Below are 23594 nucleotides of genomic sequence, written 5' to 3' on the forward strand. Positions count from 1 at the left end.
AGACCACAAGGGTTGTCTGCCCATGTTTATCAATAAATGTGTTTTTTGTTGTTGTTGTTGTTGTTAGAATAATGCAAGTGAATGCAAGAGATCTGGAACAGCACAAACTAGAGCAGGAAAGCATCCTGAAGGAGATAAACGGTGTGGTGTCTGCAAGAGATTCAGAGTTTCAGTCTCTCACCCACAAAATAGAAAAGATGAGTGATAAGTAAGTATCTTCTGTGCACAAATGGAAAGATAAAGCACTGGGCAAACCATCTCCATTTGGGGCAGCATGTCCTGATTCATATTTATTAAGGAGTTTCATTTGTTCTTGTATCCGTCAGTCTTCAGAAACTGCAAGCCGATGTGCAGGTAGCTGAAGGCAAAGAGGATCACCATTTGCAAACACTTAAAGAAGCCGAAAATATCCTTCAAGAGAAAAAGGTTGCACTAGAACGATTAAATGACCAGGTAATACTAGAGGGATATTCTCTGCGGCTTTTAAATAAGTATTATGGGATTTTTTTTGTTATACGTCGGTCTTGCGTGAGGATTTATTTACATTCCTTCTCAGTCCGGTCATTTAAAATCACAAAATACATGTTGAATTTGGAGATTGGGGGTGTGGACATACAGTGAATACACTACTCCGTCTAGACTACAGATGTAGCAAATGGGAACAGGGGGGAGACATCCACTCAGCCTCAGGATCATATGTAGTGTGTATCTTTGTCTTGTGTCCCTTGTATTTTATTTTAGTCCATAGAACCCTATTAAACTTGTTTTAAATCGTCCACAATACTGGTACCAATTACTTTTTGAGTTTGGGACGTTCTCGTATTCTACCACCAGTGTGCTGATTAACCCCTTATCCTCCACCGGTCCTTAGCCACATATACACTGTCTGTGCATCAGATTAGTGAGTGCATGCTAATTAGGGGCTTTCGCTCTGCCTACTCTCCATCTTTGGAGTTATGCCCTGGCTCAGATATCCTCCTGCTACAGATGTAGCAAACCGTATCGGTTGCATTGCCGCGGCCGCTCAGGGTCATACAATGTCATGGCCCGGAAGGGTTAATGATTGCGACAGACGCTCTCCCCAGCATCGCAGACTTTTGCTTTTTTGTCCGCGGCGCTGGGAACAGTAAGTCTTGCTAGATCTGTATACTGTACTACATTTCATTCTCTACATAAAGAATACACTAATGTGTGATATCCCGTTTCCTATTTCTTCAGATATTACTGCATCTTTTGTCCTGCTAAAATATACAACATATGTAGCTGTAGAAAACTGTACAAAAAATGAACATGTGAAAATAAAAGTATTCTGTTCAGCAGGAACCGTGACTTGTTTTGGTAGGGAAGCTTAGTTTTAATTTGTAAATTATATTTAAAGCGAGACATAGCAGAAATTAATTGTAAAGTTGCTTTATTTCTGGCGAGATCTGTAGTGCTGTTAAACATGAGGGGGTTCTATAAAAACAAAACACTACCAGGCCAAACCTTTCCTGTCGTACAGGTATGCACACAGCAACAAGAGATGATTGAGCTGGACAGGCTCTTGGGTCAAAAGAAGGAAGAGCTGCATCTACTTCAAGATCACATTGACCAAATGAAAGTTGAACTCAAGGAAGTCCTACGGGAGGGAGAGCTAGATGTAGCTGAAAGACGACAAGAGATCAGGGTAATGGACATTCTTTGACCAAAGCTAAGCTGTTTCCATTTAATGTATGTATGTCTTTATATAGCGCCATTAATGTAAATAGCACTTCACAGTATAGTGTACTGTATGTGACAATCATATAAATAACACAATATAAATAACACATAAAGGGGAGAAGTGCTTCAGACATAAAAGTAACATTTGGGGTCCCTGCTCCGAAGAGCTTACAATCTAATTGGTTGTAGGAAGAACCTACAGAGACAGTAGGAAGGCGTTCTGGTAAGTGTGTCTGCAAGGGGCCATGGTTAATGTGTGAGGTGTTAATTATGTGCTTCCTTAAGCAGGTGGGTCTTAAAGGTGGATAGAGAGTGTGCTAGTCGGATATTGAGGGGAAGGGCATTTCAGAGGTGTGCGGCAGTCGGTGAGAAGGGTTTAAGGCAGGAGAGGGCTTTAGATACAAAAGGGGTAGAGAGAAGACATGCTTGAGCAGAACGCTGTAACGTAATTACACAATTTTAAACGGACTTTAAGAGCTCATCACAAAACTATAGGGAAAAAATTATTCTGTAATATCTCCCAATTTCTCAATAGAAAGAGGGAAAAAAATGCTGCTCTAGTGGTATTCATTTATTTAATAAAATAGCTGCTGTGCTGCATCATCTGAGTGCTGTATTAGAACCCTAATCACCGCGGCTTAGTAATAGAATTGCATATACTATTGCATGTATTCTTTTGCTTTCTGGAGATAGAACTTCTGACCTAAATGTTAATATGACCTGCTACGTTTATTATTTTATTATACACTATAACAATCCAATCATTGTTGGTGTAGGAGTTGAAGTCTCTTGTGGAGGATTTAAGTGTTCAAAAAGGAGAACTTAATGCCCAGCTGAGTGAAAAGAGAGCTCAGCTTGTCATCTTGAAGCAAGAAGCGGTTCAAGAGGAGGATAACCTACAGAGAGTGGCAGCTCAAATAAATAAACATAAATCTGGTAACGCAAATCTGTTTCTATGTGCAAATCCATCCAATCTCGGATACCGAGTCCGTGCTTGTGTCAAAGGTCCCCTGGTGTCATTTTGTAAAACTGATATGTATTCATAATAATAATAATAATAACTTTCTCATATAGCACTGTTCTCCCAATGGGACTCAAAGCGCTTCACAATTACAGTATAACACGTGGTACGCAGCACACAGGAATTTTTACAGACACAAGCTTCATATTTCATTTACAAATATAACAGATACAGTAAAGATTAAAAATATACCAACTTAATAAAAGTACATTTTTATCCGATTCCACTACATTACCAGCTGCTTGAATGCAATATACAGGGCTTTCTTCTACTATACAGTGCTTTCTTCTTTTGGTGCTTCACATCTACCGTATTTAGCAAATGCTTTGCTAGCCGATAAGCTAGAAGTGTATTTTCGGCAAGAACACATTTTAGCACTGTGTTTTAGTATAAACCATATAGTGTAAATGTATTTAGTAGTAATGTCAATAACGCTTTGCCTTCTGTTAGAACTGAAACATGTACTGGAAATGCTGCAACTTGAAAACAATGAACTGCAAGGGCTTACATTGCAACATGACCAAAAGGTTAATGAAATGGAGAGGACTCAATCCACTCTGTTGGAGGTAAGGACTGTTATCTGATGTAATCATCATAGAGGTTGCTGTCACAGTACTTTTTGTTCCTGTCTAGAATGAACCTCCTTTGGACATGCAACTACAGTACTATGTCTGTGTCAAATCCATAACAGGAAAACACAGTACAGTACCATAGCTCTTCTGTGTCTACCTTTAAAATATACTGAAGAATTTAGTGTAGCCAACACAATACTGGAGAAAGCATTGTTGCAGAGCTCTTCAACATTGACCTTTTGCTTTCCAAATGCATTTAATGCTGCAAATACTATGGTAATCGATCCACTTTATTACTCATTACTTTGAAATGGAGGAAATTCCTTAGTATACTTGGTTTTATTTTGTTTGTCAGCTATTGAGTCACATGCAGGTCCTTCGATGTGTTTGTGTATATATTAAGTGTAATTAAAGTGTGCGTGTGTGTGTGTGTATATATATATATATATATATATATATATATATATATATATATATATATATATTAACATGAAGCATACCAATAATATATGAATGATGCTGTGCGTGATCATCCCCAGAATTAATGCACGACACCTCCTTGGTAGGAAAAATCCTTTCTGCTTCATTCTTTTATTTTTGCTTTGCATAGTCTACGTTCTTATTTACAAGAATCCAACCTTCCCCTATTGGCTGGCTTCAGTCCTATACTAAGCACAAAACGATTTCACAATTTTAAGTGGTTCCATAAACAGATGGTCCCTGAATGTGGTAACAAGGACATGAAGAAAAGTGAATATTTCCTCTTGTAGGGAAAAATGGAATTGGAAAATCTGCAGCGGACATCACAGCGCCTGCATGGGGAAGTGGAGTGGCAAAGACAACTGCTAGAGAGAGACCATAAGGAAATAGAACTTCTCATGACCCAGATGCATAGTCTGCAGGACAGCGTGGAGTCGCTTAGCAATGAGAAAAAACTTCTGGAGGAATGCAGCCAAGACCTGAAGAAGAAGTTGGCACAAGCTAAAAAGTAAAAATAATAAGTTAGTCAATATATATAAGATACATAGAGCATGTGAAAAATTCAGGGCAATGGGCCATGAAGGCCCATATGTATAATTTAACAAGTGAATGGGCCAAAGAGTCTTACGGTGCCATTAGGTGACTTTCAATTTAACACTGCTTAGTAAATATGGCTCTTTATATGTAAAATAAACATGGCCTTAATACTTTAAGAGTAATGAACACTTTGATATGCAATGTTTGAGCTACATATTGTAACCTGCAGTACAGTATTAGAGGAGTGTGTGGAGAGAGAGGCACCGGGCCATTATATGCAAAGGTGTTAGAATATACAGATTTGCAGGATCTTTTCAGCATAAGAGAGTGGTGTTGGGAAAAAAGAAGTGACCCCTATTTAGTTGATGATTTATCATTTGCTAAATCTATAGCAGCAGTCCTTTCATGAGTTGTTGTTTTACTTCAGAGTGTTGGAAGCTACAGAAGACTGTAATAAAGCAGCTACAAGCAATCTGGAGAAACTGGAGTCTGACATCAAGATGATGCAAAAAGAAATTGAGCAGCTAAACAACCAGAAACAACCAGTTAGACAGGAAACTGCAACCATTCAGCAGATACTGCAAGGTAAGCGCTGCAATACATGTTGCCCAAACCTTGCATCCTGTCCTGATTATGCAGAGCCCTGAGCAAGTTACCAACGTTCACAATTAGTTTATTACTTTCTTTTAGTTGTCACACCATCATTTATTTATTTTTTACTTATCAGCTGCTGCCGTGACTGGTGGTCTCTTAGCAGGACCTCCTCTAAGTAGATCTGGGGGCACAACTCTGGTGCTCCTAGCCCCAAACCCCCAAGTTACTGGTATATTTAACTTTAATCGGCAAAAAAACAACAAATATGGGAGGGTTGGGGGGGGGAGAAAGGGGGGTCCCATCAATAAAATGTTGCAACGCCCTCTTCTGGAGACATTGCAACTTTCCATTGGCCGCCAGAGCGAGTGTGACCCTTTGGCCATTGTTTGTTAAAACCGGTGATACTTGTGGAACCGGGAGGTCCCTTGAGGTCGAGGCACAGCGGATCATCCCTGGGGGACTCCCCTGTTCAAGTAATTATATCCCTCCAAGAAGAAATATCAAGCAGCATGGACACAGCTTTAATGCTGCATATTAACCCCTGATTGAGCAGCAACAACCAATGTCACTTTAAAGTCTGAACACAGGAGTAGAATATAGCACTAAGTAATCATTACATAATACTGTTAGTCAGTTGAATGCCAGGCTGTAAAAGTTATTCTACAATATTTTTCTCATTACAGAGAAGAAAGAGGAGCTGGGCTTGCTAAAGGATGAACTTGTAGATTCTAGGGATGAGCTAAAGCTTATTGAACAGGTGAATATGAGTTTTGCAGTTTATGAGCCTTTGTGTTAGAACAACTTAAGAGTGCCATGTTCTTAAGTTATCCTTCACCTGCCAACAGTATCTCTTTTGTATTTATTTTTTCCCAACAGCAAACCATTTAGGGATTTTGAACTCAAAAATATGATATTGATATGATTGGCTGCTAGGAAGCTTTCAGCACAAAGTTGTACATTTCATAAATTCTTTTCAATTGCGTTTTATTTCATAACACCTATTGCTAGTAATTGTGTGTGTGTGTGTGTGTGTGTGTGTGTGTGTGTGTGTGTGTGTGTGTGTGTGTGTGTGTGTGTGTGTGTGTGTGACACTTTGTTTGAGTGCAATCGGTTACTAAAGGGGGAAATGAAACGTCTGCATTTACACTGGCGACACACTTTATTCGAGCACGGCTAGTCCCGCGAATTCGGGTATACTCGGGTGTATTCAGGTTTCTGATATTTTTCAGCCAGAGTGCATTGCGTTATTTTCCGGCAGGAATTTAAGCTTTTTATTCCGGCTGGTTACAATACTGCAATGCCGTCAAAATACACATGGTGGCGCTTGCGAGCTATTCTCTGTGAAGCCGTCCCCTATAATGAATTGTAATGCAGTATATATATATATATATATATATATATATATATATACTGTATAACAACAACCCCTGTAAGCCCTAACATACAGTACTGTACTGTACTGTATATGCACATACATAAATGATACTACAGTACTGTATGGGCGGCGGGGGCGAGATGTGTTTGCAGCAGAGAGAGATCCGCTGCTCTCTCTCTGCGCAAACATCCACACATTAAAAATTATTTGAAATACATTTTTATTGATAGTGTAGATGTGCAGGGGGTCTCCGGAGCTGAACCGCGGTGGTTTTAGGTCTGGGGACCCCGTGCCCCCCGAGATACAGGCCCCTTTAGGGGGTGCCGGTATCCAGCTCTGCGTTAAAAGCCCCGATCACGTGACCGCGGCCTGTAAACCAAGCAGAGCAGAGGGATACCGGCACCCCCTAAAGGGGCCTGTATCTCGGGGGGCACGGGGTCCCCAGACCTGAAACCTGTGCGCTTCTGCTCTGGAGACCCCCTGCACATGTACACTATCAATAAAACACATACAATATACAGTATAAATAAACACTCGTTCTTTACCTTAGCGTCTATGCGCTATGGTAAAGAAGCATCATTTCTGTATTTTAATAATATTGTACAGTGAGCAGGGGGTTCCCTGAGCCAGAAATTAATGCTCAGGGAACCCCCCTGCTCCTGATCAATATTATTAAAAATACGGAAAATGCTGCGTCATTACCATAGCGGATAGCCGCTAAGGCAATGAAGGGGTTAACCCACCGTGCCCGCTTTATTGTGTGTAGTGGGGATGGGTGAGGGGGGTATTTGGCCCTTGGTGTGAGTTTAGGACTTGCGGGAGGGGGGGGGGGTTGCGGGTGCACTTAACCCCTTCACGATCGTAGCAGTTAATACCGCTACGGTCATGAAGGGGTTAAGCCCTCCCGCTACCCCACCCCCCCCCCCCCGCAAGCCCTCCCCAACCATCGTTGGGGCGAATACCCCATTCACCCACCCTCCCGCTACCCACAATAAAAAAATACACACACACAGCAGCCGCCAAAAAATAAATAAATAAATGACAATAAATACATTGGAAATACATTTTTATTGATAGTGTAGATGTGCAGGGGGTCTCCGGAGCTGAACCGCGGTGGTTTTAGGTCTGGGGACCCCGTGCCCCCCGAGATACAGGCCCCTTTAGGGGGTGCCGGTAGCCCTCTGCTTGGTTTAAAGGTCCCGATCACGTGATCGCGGCCTGTAAACCAAGCAGAGCAGAGGGATACCGGCACCCCCTAAAGGGGCCTGTATCTCGGGGGGCACGGGGTCCCCAGACCTAAAACCACCGCGGTTCAGCTCCGGAGACCCCCTGCACATGTACACTATCAATAAAAATGTATTTCAAATGTATTTATTGTCATTTATTTATTTATTTATTTATATTTATTTATTAATTGTGCTGCTGCTGCTGCAAGTCGTAAACTCACACCAAGGGCCAAACACCCCCCTCAACCCCAATAAAAAAAATTCACGCACAGCAGCCCCACAATTAATAAATAAATCTAAATAAATAAATAAAATCTATGTAAAACCCCCTCCCCCTATTCTCGCTTTTAAAACGCCCTGCCTTCTCTCTAATCTATGTAAAAAAAACCTCCCCCTATCCCCCTATCCCCCTATTGTGTGTGTGCGTTAAGCTTCCCTGCAAGCTATGTAAAAAAAACCTCCCCCTATTGTGTGTGTGTTTAAATCTGGCTGGCCTGTGTTTCTGAGTGCTGAGTGCTCTGCGTTTAACCAAGCAGAGCAGAGGGATACCGGCACCCCCTAAAGGGGCCTGTATCTCGGGGGGCACGGGGTCCCCAGACCTAAAACCACCGCGGTTCAGCTCCGGAGACCCCCTGCACATGTACACTATCAATAAAAATGTATTTCAAATGTATTTATTGTCATTTATTTATTTATTTATTTATATTTATTTATTAATTGTGCTGCTGCTGCTGCAAGTCGTAAACTCACACCAAGGGCCAAACACCCCCCTCAACCCCAATAAAAAAAATTCACGCACAGCAGCCCCACAATTAATAAATAAATCTAAATAAATAAATAAAATCTATGTAAAACCCCCTCCCCCTATTCTCGCTTTTAAAACGCCCTGCCTTCTCTCTAATCTATGTAAAAAAAACCTCCCCCTATCCCCCTATCCCCCTATTGTGTGTGTGCGTTAAGCTTCCCTGCAAGCTATGTAAAAAAAACCTCCCCCTATTGTGTGTGTGTTTAAATCTGGCTGGCCTGTGTTTCTGAGTGCTGAGTGCTCTGCGTTTAACCAAGCAGAGCAGAGGGATACCGGCACCCCCTAAAGGGGCCTGTATCTCGGGGGGCACGGGGTCCCCAGACCTAAAACCACCGCGGTTCAGCTCCGGAGACCCCCTGCACATGTACACTATCAATAAAAATGTATTTCAAATGTATTTATTGTCATTTATTTATTTATTTATTTATATTTATTTATTAATTGTGCTGCTGCTGCTGCAAGTCGTAAACTCACACCAAGGGCCAAACACCCCCCTCACCCCCAATAAAAAAAATTCACGCACAGCAGCCCCACAATTAATAAATAAATCTAAATAAATAAATAAATAAATAAAGACATGAAGAGAAATAAATACTGTATATACTGTACAGTATATACACTGTATATATATATATATATATATATATATATATATATATATATATATATATATATATATATATATATATATATACAGTATACATATATACACTGTGTATATATACTGTATATATATATATATATATATATATATATATATATATATATATATATATATATATATACATACTGTATGTGAGTGAAAAGAGAAAAAAGTAACCCGTATGGGAGCACTCAGGTATGCAATTGATATATTTGTTTATTTATTTGACACAGTGCAAAAAGGGATGAATAAACAGTACATGATTTAAAAACACTTAAAAAAGAGGCATGGACCCTTAAACACTAATGAACAGCACTAGGGAACGACACACACTGTCAACCCTAAACATGAAAAGGATAGTGACTCAAAAAACACTAGGGAGAATCAAAGTGAATCACAATACAGTAGGTTACTGGGTTTAAAGGCACCTACAGTATACAACGCTAAGGATAATGCACACTACAATACCAAAAAGTATTTTAACCAAGCAAGTAAACCAAAATCAATATATACTGTAAGTAACAACCAGAAAAGACAATTTAAAACCAAACTAACCCTTACAATACCAAGGATTACATCTATCTAATTGTAAAAAACCTTATACAGTACATTATACACAGCATTGTTTAAAAACCCCTTCCCCCCTAATGTTTGTGTTAAGCAGATTACACTGAAGGGAGAGAGATATAAAGGCCTAAAGCCCCTTCCCCCCCTAATGTTTCTGTTAAGTAGATTACACTGAAGGGAGAGAGATATAAAGGCCTAAAGCCCCTTCCCCCCTAATGTTTGTGTTAAGCAGATTACACTGAAGGGAGAGAGATATAAAGGCCTAAAGCCCCTTCCCCCCCTAATGTTTCTGTTAAGTAGATTACACTGAAGGGAGAGAGATATAAAGGCCTAAAGCCTTACCTGCATTGGTAAACCCTCCCTGCATTGGTAAACCCTCCCTGCATTGATGTCGTGTAGTGTACAGTACAGTATGTAAATGTGGGGAGGAGGGGGGCCCAATGTGCATAATGTACTGTGAGGTCTAACCACCCTCACCCCCTACCCACATACTGTACCGTTACCCCCCCCCCCCCCCCCCCCATCCTGGCCATGGCCCCTCACGCACAGCAGCTCCACAATTAATAAATAAATCTAAATAAATACAGTACATGAAGAGAAATAAATATATACTTTATATATAAATGTGAGTTTATAACTAAAATAAAGAATATTATTTCTAGGGGCCCTAGAACAGAAGTTCCCACGCCAATTTCGCGCTCATTGCTCTTTTTTTTGCTCTTTTTTTACAATGTTGCTGGTCTTGCGGCTTTGCAGTATGCAAGCAAAAAGCGCAGTGTATGAAGTCTGGGTGAGCGCTTTCCACATTTGATGCCTACGGCACCTTCCCATTTCTACACACTTCAATACCTGCACAGTTGGTAGCGCTTTCCATCCCAGCTACCATTCTGGATTTTCACCTCTCACAGGCCATTCTTGCCCGAGTCTGTCCTATCAGACAGGGGCATTAACCTGTATCCACACCACCTGGACAATTTCTCTCTGTCAGAGACTTGTGCTATTTATTTTATATATTTTTGTGTAATTATTCATGCAAATTTATGCTCATTTCATATGTGGTTTTCAACATAAAGTGGCTGCTGGGCCTGATCCTAACTCATACAGTATACAGTAGCGCTTCCCTGTTTGTTAGTTTATTGCAAGCAAAAAGCAGTTTGTAGTACTGAGTGTGAGATAAATTACTGTATTTATCAGTGTTGTTCAAAGAGAGTTGATCAGAAGGATTCCCCTTATATACAGTACGTAGAATTAATAAAATTGTATTATTTTCCGATATCCGCAGTGATTCTGGTCAACCTGACAGATTTTTAGTAATACAGTATACTGTACTGCAAGACCATGTGTTGTCTACCTTTTACTACAGTATACTGTACTGTATGAATGACAATAGAGTGCTGTATACTTTATAAGGGGAATCCTTCTGATCAATTCTCTTTGATCAATACTGATAAATACAGTATCATATTTATACCCCTTTAGCACCTGTCGTTCCATCCTATGCACCCATTTACTGTACAATGGTGATTGCGGTCGTATTCACGTACTTTATGTGAGATAAATTAACCAGTTCTTTTATTGCTGAAGTCGCCACAAAATACTTTTATTTACAAATACAGTACAATACAATGGTGAAACATTTCAAGTTAACAGCAATTCAAAACATCAACACACAATAATACATACTTTACAGTACTGTATACTGTACTAGTATATTTGGGCCTTGTCTTTGGGGGTTTATTAATGCAATTATTAGGGTGACCTGGCGTTGGAAATACTGACACAGTACAATCCTACAGTACAGCTACACCACCCACCCCCTCCCTTAGAGTTTTTAATCCCTCCCTGGCCAAGCATCAATCGTCTGGCTAATCCAATCCAAGCCATTGTTTTGTTAAACTGGCCCTGGGCTGTTCAGAACAGCCACTGCTTCTAAATTACTGAAAATATACAGGATAAATATACAGTGATGTGAAATAATCCTTTCTGTGTGTCTGAGAGTGTTGAAAGTCACCAGGTCCTCATCTAGTAGAGTACATTCTCGAATACCTTTAGAATAAAAATACAGTATATATAAATATACAGTATAAATATTGCACAGTATACTGTAATGTTAAATAACCCATCCTGTTCTTTTTCCCTTCATACTGTAACAGTATCCTCATTGTGTCTGCGGTACAGTAGTTCATTGAGAGAGGAGAGGTTTTGTGTACATCATTACTGCTGTTTATATACTGTACATTTGACTGCACAAGCAGATTTGACGAACACAAGGCCCCCCCTCCCCTCTGGTGCACCCTTTTTCCTGGAACGACAAGAAAACAAAAACTTTGTTCAGTTACTGTACTGTACTGTATGTGCGTACTGTATTATGGTAGACCTACTGTACAGTAGGTGGCTGGTGCAGCTTTCTCTGGAAAGAAAAAATGGAGCAGTTAGTAGGCAGTTACTGTAGTATGTCAAACTAGTCTACTGTACTGTATACTGGAACTACTGTAAACTCTGACTATTGGGAAAGCTAAAATCTGTGCCATACTTACCTGTATCATAGTGTACCTACTGTACAATACTACAGCACTGTACTACTTTCCTGATGCTTGTCCATTGCGCGCGATGACAATGGGCAACACAGTGGCAATATGGTCTATATATTTATTGCATCGTTCCTCGGTGAGTACATCGTTCCAAAAACTCATTATGGCTGTATACAACTCGTCCTTCTTGGAGGGTTTCGCCACTTTACGGATGTGGTCCTTCAGCTGATGCCAGACCATTTCGATCGGATTGAAGTCTGGTGATCTGTGATTGGAAAGAAAGGACAATTAGTTTAAGAGATACAGTACACAGTAAAAACAGTGGGGAACATATAAATGGGACACGGTCTACTACACTTACTCCGCTGGCGTCTTCACCCAGTTGATGCCGCGCTCAAGGATATGCGCCGTCGACGCGGTGTGCTTGGGATCATTGTCCTGGTAAAAGCGATGACCATTGGGAAAGTCTTGTGTGATGTATCGCACTATCACGGGCACAATGTTGTCTTGGAAGAAATCTTTATTCATGATTCCTATAGCAAGAAAAGAAAAGTGCTCAATAGTACAGTACAGTGCATACGGTAAGGCAACACTAGTCAAGTACAGTGCATTAGGCGGCATTATATTTGAGAAATTGTACCTTCAAAGACGACAATGCATCCCGGTCCACGCCTAGAGATGGCACCCCACACATGCAGCTTCACAGGGTGTTTTGGCCGTGGCTTCAAAGTTATGCGGCCTTTTTTGTGGAACGCAAATCTTGCAAATCTCTCCAGCGACACAGTAGACTCATCAGTGAAGATGCAATCCTGGAAAGTCTCACCGCTGTCGATCCATGCCTGGGCCTGGAGCACTCTTTTGATTTTGTTTGCGTCCCGTATCATGGGGTACGCTCTGTAATGACAATGAATAAAAAATGTTAGCGTCACAGCGCAGTACAGTTTGCAAAACAACATTTTTACTTTACAGTACAGTACCTCCTGTACTGTCCACTACTAACCTCACACGTCCATATTTCCATCCAATTCTGCGTCTCATCTTCTTTATGCTGCTCTCGGATACAGTCAGATTGTGGTTTTCCTGAAGAGTGTTTTTAACCCTTAATGCGCTCCTCTCATCATTCTCCTCACTTATTCTGTCCACCAGAAGAGTAGTCTCCCTACAATGCAAAGAAATTATATTGTGTTATTAATATGCAGCAATATAAAATGTATACTGTATACTGTACATGTAATGTTGTAATATACAGTAAATATAAATATACAAAAAATGTATACTGCTGTACTATAAATATAAATAGACAAAATATACAGTATACAGTACTGTTGTAATATAAATATACTATATAAATATTCCGTTGTCAGATGAATTGCAATATACCAAAAGTGTATACTGCTGCACAAAAAATATAAATTGACCACACATACAGTACACTACAGTATATACTGTTGTAATATAATAAATATACTATATAAATACGGTATACTGTTGTTATATCATAATAAATACACATCATATACTGTATATTCCGTTGTCAGATGAATTGCAATATACCAAAAGTGTATACTGCTGCACAAAAAATATAAATTGACCACACATACAGTACACTACAGTATATACTGTTGTAATATAATAAATATACTATATAAATACGGTATACTGTTGTTATATCATAATAAATACACATCATATACTGTATATTCCGTTGTCAGATGAATTGCAATATACCAAAAGTGTATACTGCTGCACAAAAAATATAAATTGACCACACATACAGTACACTACAGTATATACTGTTGTAATATAATAAATATACTATATAAATACGGTATACTGTAGATGTACACTACAGTTTTCTATATTTTTTTTGGTTAAGTTTTATAAATACAGTATACTTACGCATTTGTTACCCTTGGTGCCTTTTTGCGGTCTCTGTTTTTTCCTTGTGCATGATAGCACACAGTGCTTGATGGCACAACGAGGCCAGAAGCAGTTAACCAGCGCTGGATATCTGCAATTCGTTGTCCGCTCGTGTACATCTCCTTCATTCTCATGCTGAGATCCTTTGAAATCTTCTTAACAGGCATTGCTGCGAGTACTGTAGAAAGAAATACAAACACAAGAATGTGTATTCGATGTTTAGTCGATGTGTATTCAATGTGCAGTGAATCCACAAAATGGATGGTGTATTTATATGTTAATGACTCACATAACAGACCACCCACTTTCAACACCTGTACCTGGCCACCATGCATAAAAGGTTGTACACGTTGCATAGCCCACCACTTGCTGATCTTTATCTGAGGCATTGTCCAGATACTGCATTGTGCCTCCCGCTTACATGGAGCATCCCCGGTTCTATGGAAGAAAGAATCATCTCACCTCTGCTGTGCCTGCCACACTGAAAAAAAGAAAGGCAGTTACCGTTCCCAAGCCAAAGGCAAAGCGACAGGCTAAGGCCAACAAAGAAAACCTTCTGCTGACCCCAAAGGCTAAGGCTTTTAAAACACGTCAGCCTTATTATGTGAAGAAGAAATACGGTACTGTGCTCGGTTCGCAAGACGCATGGCAGCCAACTCACCGAATCCGCAGACCACTTGCTCCCATATGCTTCGACGACTCTGCTGTAGCTGTCCCGGAAATCTTCAGCCCGGCTTCTCCACCCCCATCTTCTCCGGTTCCATCTGAAGATGCTGCTGCCTCTGAAATCAACGGGTCACTGTCTCCTTTGCTCTTGGACGACTCTGCTTCTCTCCCGGAAATCCAGCGGTCACCTTCTCCATCCCTCTTCCACCACGCTGCAGCTTCTCCTGTACCGGGCATCCCCAGGTCACCTCTTCCACTCTCCATCGATGCCGCTTCTCTCCAGGGAACCCCCATCTCATCCTCCGTTGCACCCATCCCCCCAGATCTCCAGATGCCATGCACAAGCAGCTCGTTGGACCGGATCCTGAATGGGCTAAGTGTGGATCTCCCCGGGAATTCTAGTGTGCTGGCAAAGCTAGATCTGCTTCTGGAGTCGGTGCTACATATGGAGCAACGGCTGGATCAACGGATGCTACATATGGAGCAACGGATGGATCAACGGATGGACAAGATAGAGGCAGACATAGCGGGCATACATTATTTGCTCGGTGTTAATGCCCCTGTTTCCCCGATGCTGGAGCAGGGGGGTGACATGGATGTGATGCATGGTACCTTCGACCCCCTTCCATCACCAAGCACACACCCTCCACCAGAAGATACAGTGTACTATGCTATTGAGGAGGACATGACAACCCCATCTAGACCACGCCAGGAGACAACCCGGCGACCACTACCGGAGGAAAGCTTCCTCCCAGACACCCTACCATTGCCCATCGCCTCAAGTACACCCGCTCCCAAAAGACTTCCTACACCCGCTCGCATACAAACAGTGCCCGACATCTCCCTGTGCGATCTGACACCGGCGCTGAGGGAGAAGTATAGGGTGAGGAGTGCTGGTATACCACACAAGTATGCCTTGATCATATTTAAACACCATGTTCCCTACACATTGTACTGCGAGTGGGTGTTCAAAGTGAACTATGATGGGAATCGCCAAAAAAATGCCCTTCCTGCCAATTTAAGGAAAAAGATTGTGGAAGAAATGCAGCGCTATTACCCTGTTACAGATCCTGTAATGAGAGGCGTTAGAGACTGCATTAATGGCGTTTTGCGCCATGCAAGGCATCGGCCATGGCTGGAAAATGGGGAGGACTTTCAGTGAGACCATACTGTAATGTTGTGCTGTACTGTACAGTACATGTTTTACCCTATAGTACCTGCTGTACTTAAACAAAGGATACTGAATGTTGTTGTGTGTTGCACGGTTTTTGTACTGTATTTGTAAATAAAAGTTTTTAGTGGCGACTTCAGCAATAAAAGAACTGGTTACTTTATCTCACACACAGTACTACAGTACAAACTGCTTTTTGCTGCCAGACTGCAAACCCGCAAGACCAGCAACATTGTAACAAAAGAGCAATGAGCGCGCAATTGGCGTGGGAACTTCTGTTCTAAGGCCCCTATAAATAATATTCTTTATTTTATTTATAAACTCACATTTATAAACCCCGTCACCCACCCCCGCTAAACACAATAAAAAATAATCACACACAGCAGCCGCCAAAAAATAAATAAATAAATGACAATAAATACATTGGAAATACATTTTTATTGATAGTGTAGATGTGCAGGGGGTCTCTGGAGCTGAACCGCACAGGTTTTAGGTCTGGGGACCCCGTGCCCCCCGAGATACAGGCCCCTTTAGGGGGTGCCGGTAGCCCTCTGCTTGGTTTAAAGGTCCGATCACGTGATCGCGGCCTGTAAACCAAGCAGAGCAGAGGGATACCGGCACCCCCTAAAGGGGCCTGTATCTCGGGGGGCACGGGGTCCCCAGACCTGAAACCTGTGCGCTTCAGCTCCGGAGAACATCTACACTGTGAATAAAACACACACATCATTAAAGAATCATTCTTTAGCTTAGCGGCTATGCGCTATGGTAAAGAAGCAGCATTTCTGTCTTTTTAATAATATTGTAGAGTGAGCAGGGGGTTCCCTGAGACAGAAATCTAATCTCAGGGGACCCCCTGCTCCTGCACAATATTATTAAAAGTTCAGAAACGAGGCTTCATTAGCATAGCGTATAGCCGCTAAGGTAATGAAGGGGTTAACGCATAATAACCAATAAATACATTCAATACACTACCCACTACCCATGGCAACCTCCGCTGCTGTACAGTAAAACAGAGAAAAAAAATAACACTTTCAAAGTAATGTCCCCTAACCCCTTAATCACCATAGCGGTTATTAACCGCTACAGTCATGAAGGGGTTAACCCGCCCTCACCCACCACTTGGGACGCCTACTGTACATACCCTCCCACTCTAACCCCCCACCCCGTGAGGCCTAACCACCCTCAACCCTCACCCACTAACTACCCACAAGGGAGGCCTACCCACATACCGTTGGGGAAACACCCCACCCCCACCCCAGTACCCACAATAAAAACAGTACAATCACCCACAATAAACAGCATTCTATTTATTAAATACATTACCCACCCCCTGTGCCCCCCCCCCCCATAAATACAAGATTTATTCTTTTACATTCAGGGTCCATAACGCAGCCCCACGCTAGTCCCCGGTGGGCTGGCAGGGCACCTGGACAGACCTACAGTTTACCAGCAGCATTCCACAGGTTCTGGAGGCCTGCTGGTGGATCCTGCCAGCACCATGGCGCCCAGGTGGTCTCCTTGGGTCACCGTGAGCCTCAATTGGGTCCACACGGTAGGCCCAAGGATGTCTGGGAGCCCCGGGTCAAACCCACAGGTGTCTGCGGGGCCTCGGGTGGTTCCCATGGGGGTCTGGGGAACTCACGGGTGCTCACTACGGGTCCGCGGTGCCCCCACAGAAGTGGGACCACACATCATCATCCCCGCACCTACGGCTCGGAGGTGCCCCCACAGAAGTGGGACCACACATCGTCATGCCCGCAGACTACGGGTCCGCGGTGCCCCCACAGAAGTGGGACCACACATCATCATCCCCGCATGTGTCACCCGTGGAACCACCAGCCTGCTACCCTTTAGGATACCCGAGGATTCCCCGCGGGTGGTCTCCAGAGGTCCCACGCAAAACCACGGAAGTAACCCTGAATGTAAAAAAAATAAACCTGGCCAATACATTCAATACATACACCCTCCCCCCCAACACCTACAGTACAATAATGTGCAAAATAACTATTATCCAGATATGGATAATAGATTAATTGCCCATTATTAAAAACATTAACTAGCATATACAAATAAATAAAGTACTACTGACCTCATCAATACGAAGTGTCCGATGCCAGCGCCTTCCTTCTCTTGCCCACACAAAACATAGCCAAAACCAAGCCAATACATTGCAATTACATTCAGATATCAATTAACCCCTTAAACACCTTATCGGATAATAACCGCAAAGGTAATTAAGGGGTTAAGCCACACAGGCACGATACCCACCCTTCACCCATGAATTTGTACTGTGGCTTCATCATGCAACTATATATATATATACTGTATATATATACATACAGAGAGACAGAGAGAAAGAGAGAGAGAGAGATATATACAGTATATATATATACACACGTTATATACACACCCATGATAAACCAAATATACAGTACAAATAAATGTAGAAGGGTTATCAAAACCATACTGTTCTACAACCAAACACTTCTCCATACAGATACTACAGTACATTAAAATCAATTTCCTTTAAAAATCCTAACTGATCTCACAATCTACTGTACTGTATATGATCACAAACCAATGAAAAAAAAGTCACATTCCAAAATGCATAAAATCTATGCACCATACTGTATACATTCTGCAAATTAATCAAACGTAAACAAAAATCAGTTAGCAATCATTATTTACACCCCTAAACATTTCACACTCAATCAAGAACAATGAGACCATTAACAGATTCACGCCTAGAGCAGAACAATTAAGCCTTTGAAAAAATATAAGTACCGACAAAAATACAACCTTTACAGTACAGTACAACCAAGGCTATCTATCCCTGACCTTCCTCAAACACACAATACAATACCAAGGAATAATACATCTATCTAATTTTAAAATACTTTAAACTCACAAAATAATTAAAAACACATCTAATCCAGCTTTTAAAACATCATCATTTCTTACCCTGAATGTATACTGTACTGTATATCTCTCTAGACATATATATTGTACATACATACATACAGTGGCAAGAAATGATATACCACAAAAAAATAAAAATACACAGGTTAAAAAACCTTTTGAAAAAATTAACAAGTTAAATAAAATACATTTCTTTACTGTAGTTCACTTACCATTACTTGCCCCCACCGACTCCCGTTGCCCAGCTTACTCACGAACCAATCCACGATCAGGAACCCATAAAATAATAAACCATTGAAAATAATAAACATTAAACTAAAAATCCAATCCACGGGTCTTCTACTTGTAATACACCTTCATCTGTATTCTTCTTTCTTCTATCTCCTTCCGGGCGGGGCAGGGCGTGGTCTTCTTTCCATCATCGGCCACGCCCTTGTCTTTTTCCTTCTCCGGAGGTCCTTCCTCCGCGGCGTCTGGCTGCAAAATGAGACGACATAGGCTTTTAAAGGCCTATGACGTCACATTTTGCGTCATGGTTCCCACGGTCCTGATTGGACCGTGAAAACCATGTGTGTTGGCCGATAATAAAAAAATGATGACGTCACTTAAAGGGAATGAAAGCACAGCCAATCAGAATGGCTTTGCTTCAATTGCCTTTAAGATGACGTCATGAAAAGGCACATGGCCGTGCACACATGGTACTAGAGCCAATCAGAGCGTGGGAACTTTATGCCTACTCTGATTGGCTCTGGTATACCATGTGTCAGGGGCTTGGGGGAGAAAGGATGTGACGTCAATGAAAACCTGTCACGTGGTACGGTAGCCAATCAGAGCGTGGGAACTTTATCCTTATTGACGTCACATCCTTTCTCCCCCAAGCCCCTGACACATGGTATACCAGAGCCAATCAGAGCGTGGGAACTTTATCCCTACTCTGATTGGCTCTGGTATACCATGTGTCAGGGGCTTGGGGGAGAAAGGATGTGACGTCAATAAGGATAAAGTTCCCACGCTCTGATTGGCTACCGTACCACGTGACAGGTTTTCATTGACGTCACATCCTTTCTCCCCCAAGCCCCTGACACATGGTATACCAGAGCCAATCAGAGTAGGCATAAAGTTCCCACGCTCTGATTGGCTCTAGTACCATGTGTGCACGGCCATGTGCCTTTTCATGACGTCATCTTAAAGGCAATTGAAGCAAAGCCATTCTGATTGGCTGTGCTTTCATTCCCTTTAAGTGACGTCATCATTTTTTTATTATCGGCCAACACACATGGTTTTCACGGTCCAATCAGGACCGTGGGAACCATGACGCAAAATGTGACGTCATAGGCCTTTAAAAGCCTATGTCGTCTCATTTTGCAGCCAGACGCCGCGGAGGAAGGACCTCCGGAGAAGGAAAAAGACAAGGGCGTGGCCGATGATGGAAAGAAGACCACGCCCTGCCCCGCCCGGAAGGAGATAGAAGAAAGAAGAATACAGATGAAGGTGTATTACAAGTAGAAGACCCGTGGATTGGTTTGGATTTTTAGTTTAATGTTTATTATTTTCAATGGTTTATTATTTTATGGGTTCCTGATCGTGGATTGGTTCGTGAGTAAGCTGGGCAACGGGAGTCGGTGGGGGCAAGTAATGGTAAGTGAACTACAGTAAAGAAATGTATTTTATTTAACTTGTTAATTTTTTCAAAAGGTTTTTTAACCTGTGTATTTTTATTTTTTTGTGGTATATCATTTCTTGCCACTGTATGTATGTATGTACAATATATATGTCTAGAGAGATATACAGTACAGTATACATTCAGGGTAAGAAATGATGATGTTTTAAAAGCTGGATTAGATGTGTTTTTAATTATTTTGTGAGTTTAAAGTATTTTAAAATTAGATAGATGTATTATTCCTTGGTATTGTATTGTGTGTTTGAGGAAGGTCAGGGATAGATAGCCTTGGTTGTACTGTACTGTAAAGGTTGTATTTTTGTCGGTACTTATATTTTTTCAAAGGCTTAATTGTTCTGCTCTAGGCGTGAATCTGTTAATGGTCTCATTGTTCTTGATTGAGTGTGAAATGTTTAGGGGTGTAAATAATGATTGCTAACTGATTTTTGTTTACGTTTGATTAATTTGCAGAATGTATACAGTATGGTGCATAGATTTTATGCATTTTGGAATGTGACTTTTTTTTCATTGGTTTGTGATCATATACAGTACAGTAGATTGTGAGATCAGTTAGGATTTTTAAAGGAAATTGATTTTAATGTAGTATCTGTATGGAGAAGTGTTTGGTTGTAGAACAGTATGGTTTTGATAACCCTTCTACATTTATTTGTACTGTATATTTGGTTTATCATGGGTGTGTATATAACGTGTGTATATATATATACTGTATATATCTCTCTCTCTCTCTTTCTCTCTGTCTCTCTGTATGTATATATATACAGTATATATATATATAGTTGCATGATGAAGCCACAGTACAAATTCATGGGTGAAGGGTGGGTATCGTGCCTGTGTGGCTTAACCCCTTAATTACCTTTGCGGTTATTATCCGATAAGGTGTTTAAGGGGTTAATTGATATCTGAATGTAATTGCAATGTATTGGCTTGGTTTTGGCTATGTTTTGTGTGGGCAAGAGAAGGAAGGCGCTGGCATCGGACACTTCGTATTGATGAGGTCAGTAGTACTTTATTTATTTGTATATGCTAGTTAATGTTTTTAATAATGGGCAATTAATCTATTATCCATATCTGGATAATAGTTATTTTGCACATTATTGTACTGTAGGTGTTGGGGGGGAGGGTGTATGTATTGAATGTATTGGCCAGGTTTATTTTTTTTACATTCAGGGTTACTTCCGTGGTTTTGCGTGGGACCTCTGGAGACCACCCGCGGGGAATCCTCGGGTATCCTAAAGGGTAGCAGGCTGGTGGTTCCACGGGTGACACATGCGGGGATGATGATGTGTGGTCCCACTTCTGTGGGGGCACCGCGGACCCGTAGTCTGCGGGCATGACGATGTGTGGTCCCACTTCTGTGGGGGCACCTCCGAGCCGTAGGTGCGGGGATGATGATGTGTGGTCCCACTTCTGTGGGGGCACCGCGGACCCGTAGTGAGCACCCGTGAGTTCCCCAGACCCCCATGGGAACCACCCGAGGCCCCGCAGACACCTGTGGGTTTGACCCGGGGCTCCCAGACATCCTTGGGCCTACCGTGTGGACCCAATTGAGGCTCACGGTGACCCAAGGAGACCACCTGGGCGCCATGGTGCTGGCAGGATCCACCAGCAGGCCTCCAGAACCTGTGGAATGCTGCTGGTAAACTGTAGGTCTGTCCAGGTGCCCTGCCAGCCCACCGGGGACTAGCGTGGGGCTGCGTTATGGACCCTGAATGTAAAAGAATAAATCTTGTATTTATGGGGGGGGGGGGCACAGGGGGTGGGTAATGTATTTAATAAATAGAATGCTGTTTATTGTGGGTGATTGTACTGTTTTTATTGTGGGTACTGGGGTGGGGGTGGGGTGTTTCCCCAACGGTATGTGGGTAGGCCTCCCTTGTGGGAACTGATTGGGTGGTTAGGCCTCACGGGTGGGGGGGGGGTTAGTGTGGGAGGGTATGTAGGCATCCCGAGTGGTGGGTGGGTGAGGGTGGGTTAACCCCTTCATGACTGTAGCGGTTAATAACCGCTATGGTGATTAAGGGGTTAGGGGACATTACTTTGTATGTTTTAATTTTTGTGTCTGTTTTGCAGAAGCGGAGGGGCCATGGCCAGGATGGGGGGGGGGGTTAACGGTATGTGGGTAGGGGGTGAGGGTGGTTAGCAATGCAGGGAGGGAGATTTACTGGTAACAGAAACATCTCTCTCCCTTCAATGTACTGTAATCTGTTTAAAGCCCCCTCCCCCCTAATGTGTGTTTCTGTAAAATCTCTCTCCCTTCAATGTACTGTAATCTGTTTAACAGAAACATTAGGGGGGAAGGGGCTTTAGGCCTTTATATCTCTCTCCCTTCAGTGTAATCTACTTAACAGAAACATTAGGGGGGGAAGGGGCTTTAGGCCTTTATATCTCTCTCCCTTCAGTGTAATCTGCTTAACACAAACATTAGGGGGGAAGGGGTTTTTAAACAATGCTGTGTATAATGTACTGTATAAGGTTTTTTACAATTAGATAGATGTAATCCTTGGTATTGTAAGGGTTAGTTTGGTTTTAAATTGTCTTTTCTGGTTGTTACTTACAGTATATATTGATTTTGGTTTACTTGCTTGGTTAAAATACTTTTTGGTATTGTAGTGTGCATTATCCTTAGCGTTGTATACTGTAGGTGCCTTTAAACCCAGTAACCTACTGTATTGTGATTCACTTTGATTCTCCCTAGTGTTTTTTGAGTCACTATCCTTTTCATGTTTAGGGTTGACAGTGTGTGTCGTTCCCTAGTGCTGTTCATTAGTGTTTAAGGGTCCATGCCTCTTTTTTAAGTGTTTTTAAATCATGTACTGTTTATTCATCCCTTTTTGCACTGTGTCAAATAAATAAACAAATATATCAATTGCATACCTGAGTGCTCCCATACGGGTTACTTTTTTCTCTTTTCACTCACATACAGTATGTATATATATATATATATATATATATATATATATATATACAGTATATATACACAGTGTATATATGTATACTGTATATATATATATATATATATATATATATATATATATATATATATATATATATATATATATATATATATATATATATATATATATATATATATACAGTGTATATACTGTACAGTATATACAGTATTTATTTCTCTTCATGTCTTTATTTATTTATTTATTTATTTAGATTTATTTATTAATTGTGGG

General features: G+C 41.6%; 1 protein-coding gene across 2 annotated transcripts in view; it reads left to right on the top strand.

Annotated features, from left to right (window-relative positions):
* Window positions 1–23594, top strand: part of CNTRL (centriolin) — a 164235-nt gene that overhangs the window by 44309 nt on the left and 96332 nt on the right. For both annotated transcript variants that reach the window (XM_075578958.1, XM_075578959.1), the window contains 8 exons: window positions 68–208; window positions 327–453; window positions 1502–1666; window positions 2478–2637; window positions 3173–3288; window positions 4065–4282; window positions 4739–4896; window positions 5589–5662. In XM_075578958.1, coding sequence (XP_075435073.1) covers window positions 68–208; window positions 327–453; window positions 1502–1666; window positions 2478–2637; window positions 3173–3288; window positions 4065–4282; window positions 4739–4896; window positions 5589–5662 — 1159 coding nt within the window. The remainder of the gene's footprint in view (window positions 1–67; window positions 209–326; window positions 454–1501; window positions 1667–2477; window positions 2638–3172; window positions 3289–4064; window positions 4283–4738; window positions 4897–5588; window positions 5663–23594) is intronic.

Source organism: Ascaphus truei, chromosome 21 (genome assembly GCF_040206685.1).
Source record: "Ascaphus truei isolate aAscTru1 chromosome 21, aAscTru1.hap1, whole genome shotgun sequence".
NCBI lineage: Eukaryota > Metazoa > Chordata > Amphibia > Anura > Ascaphidae > Ascaphus > Ascaphus truei.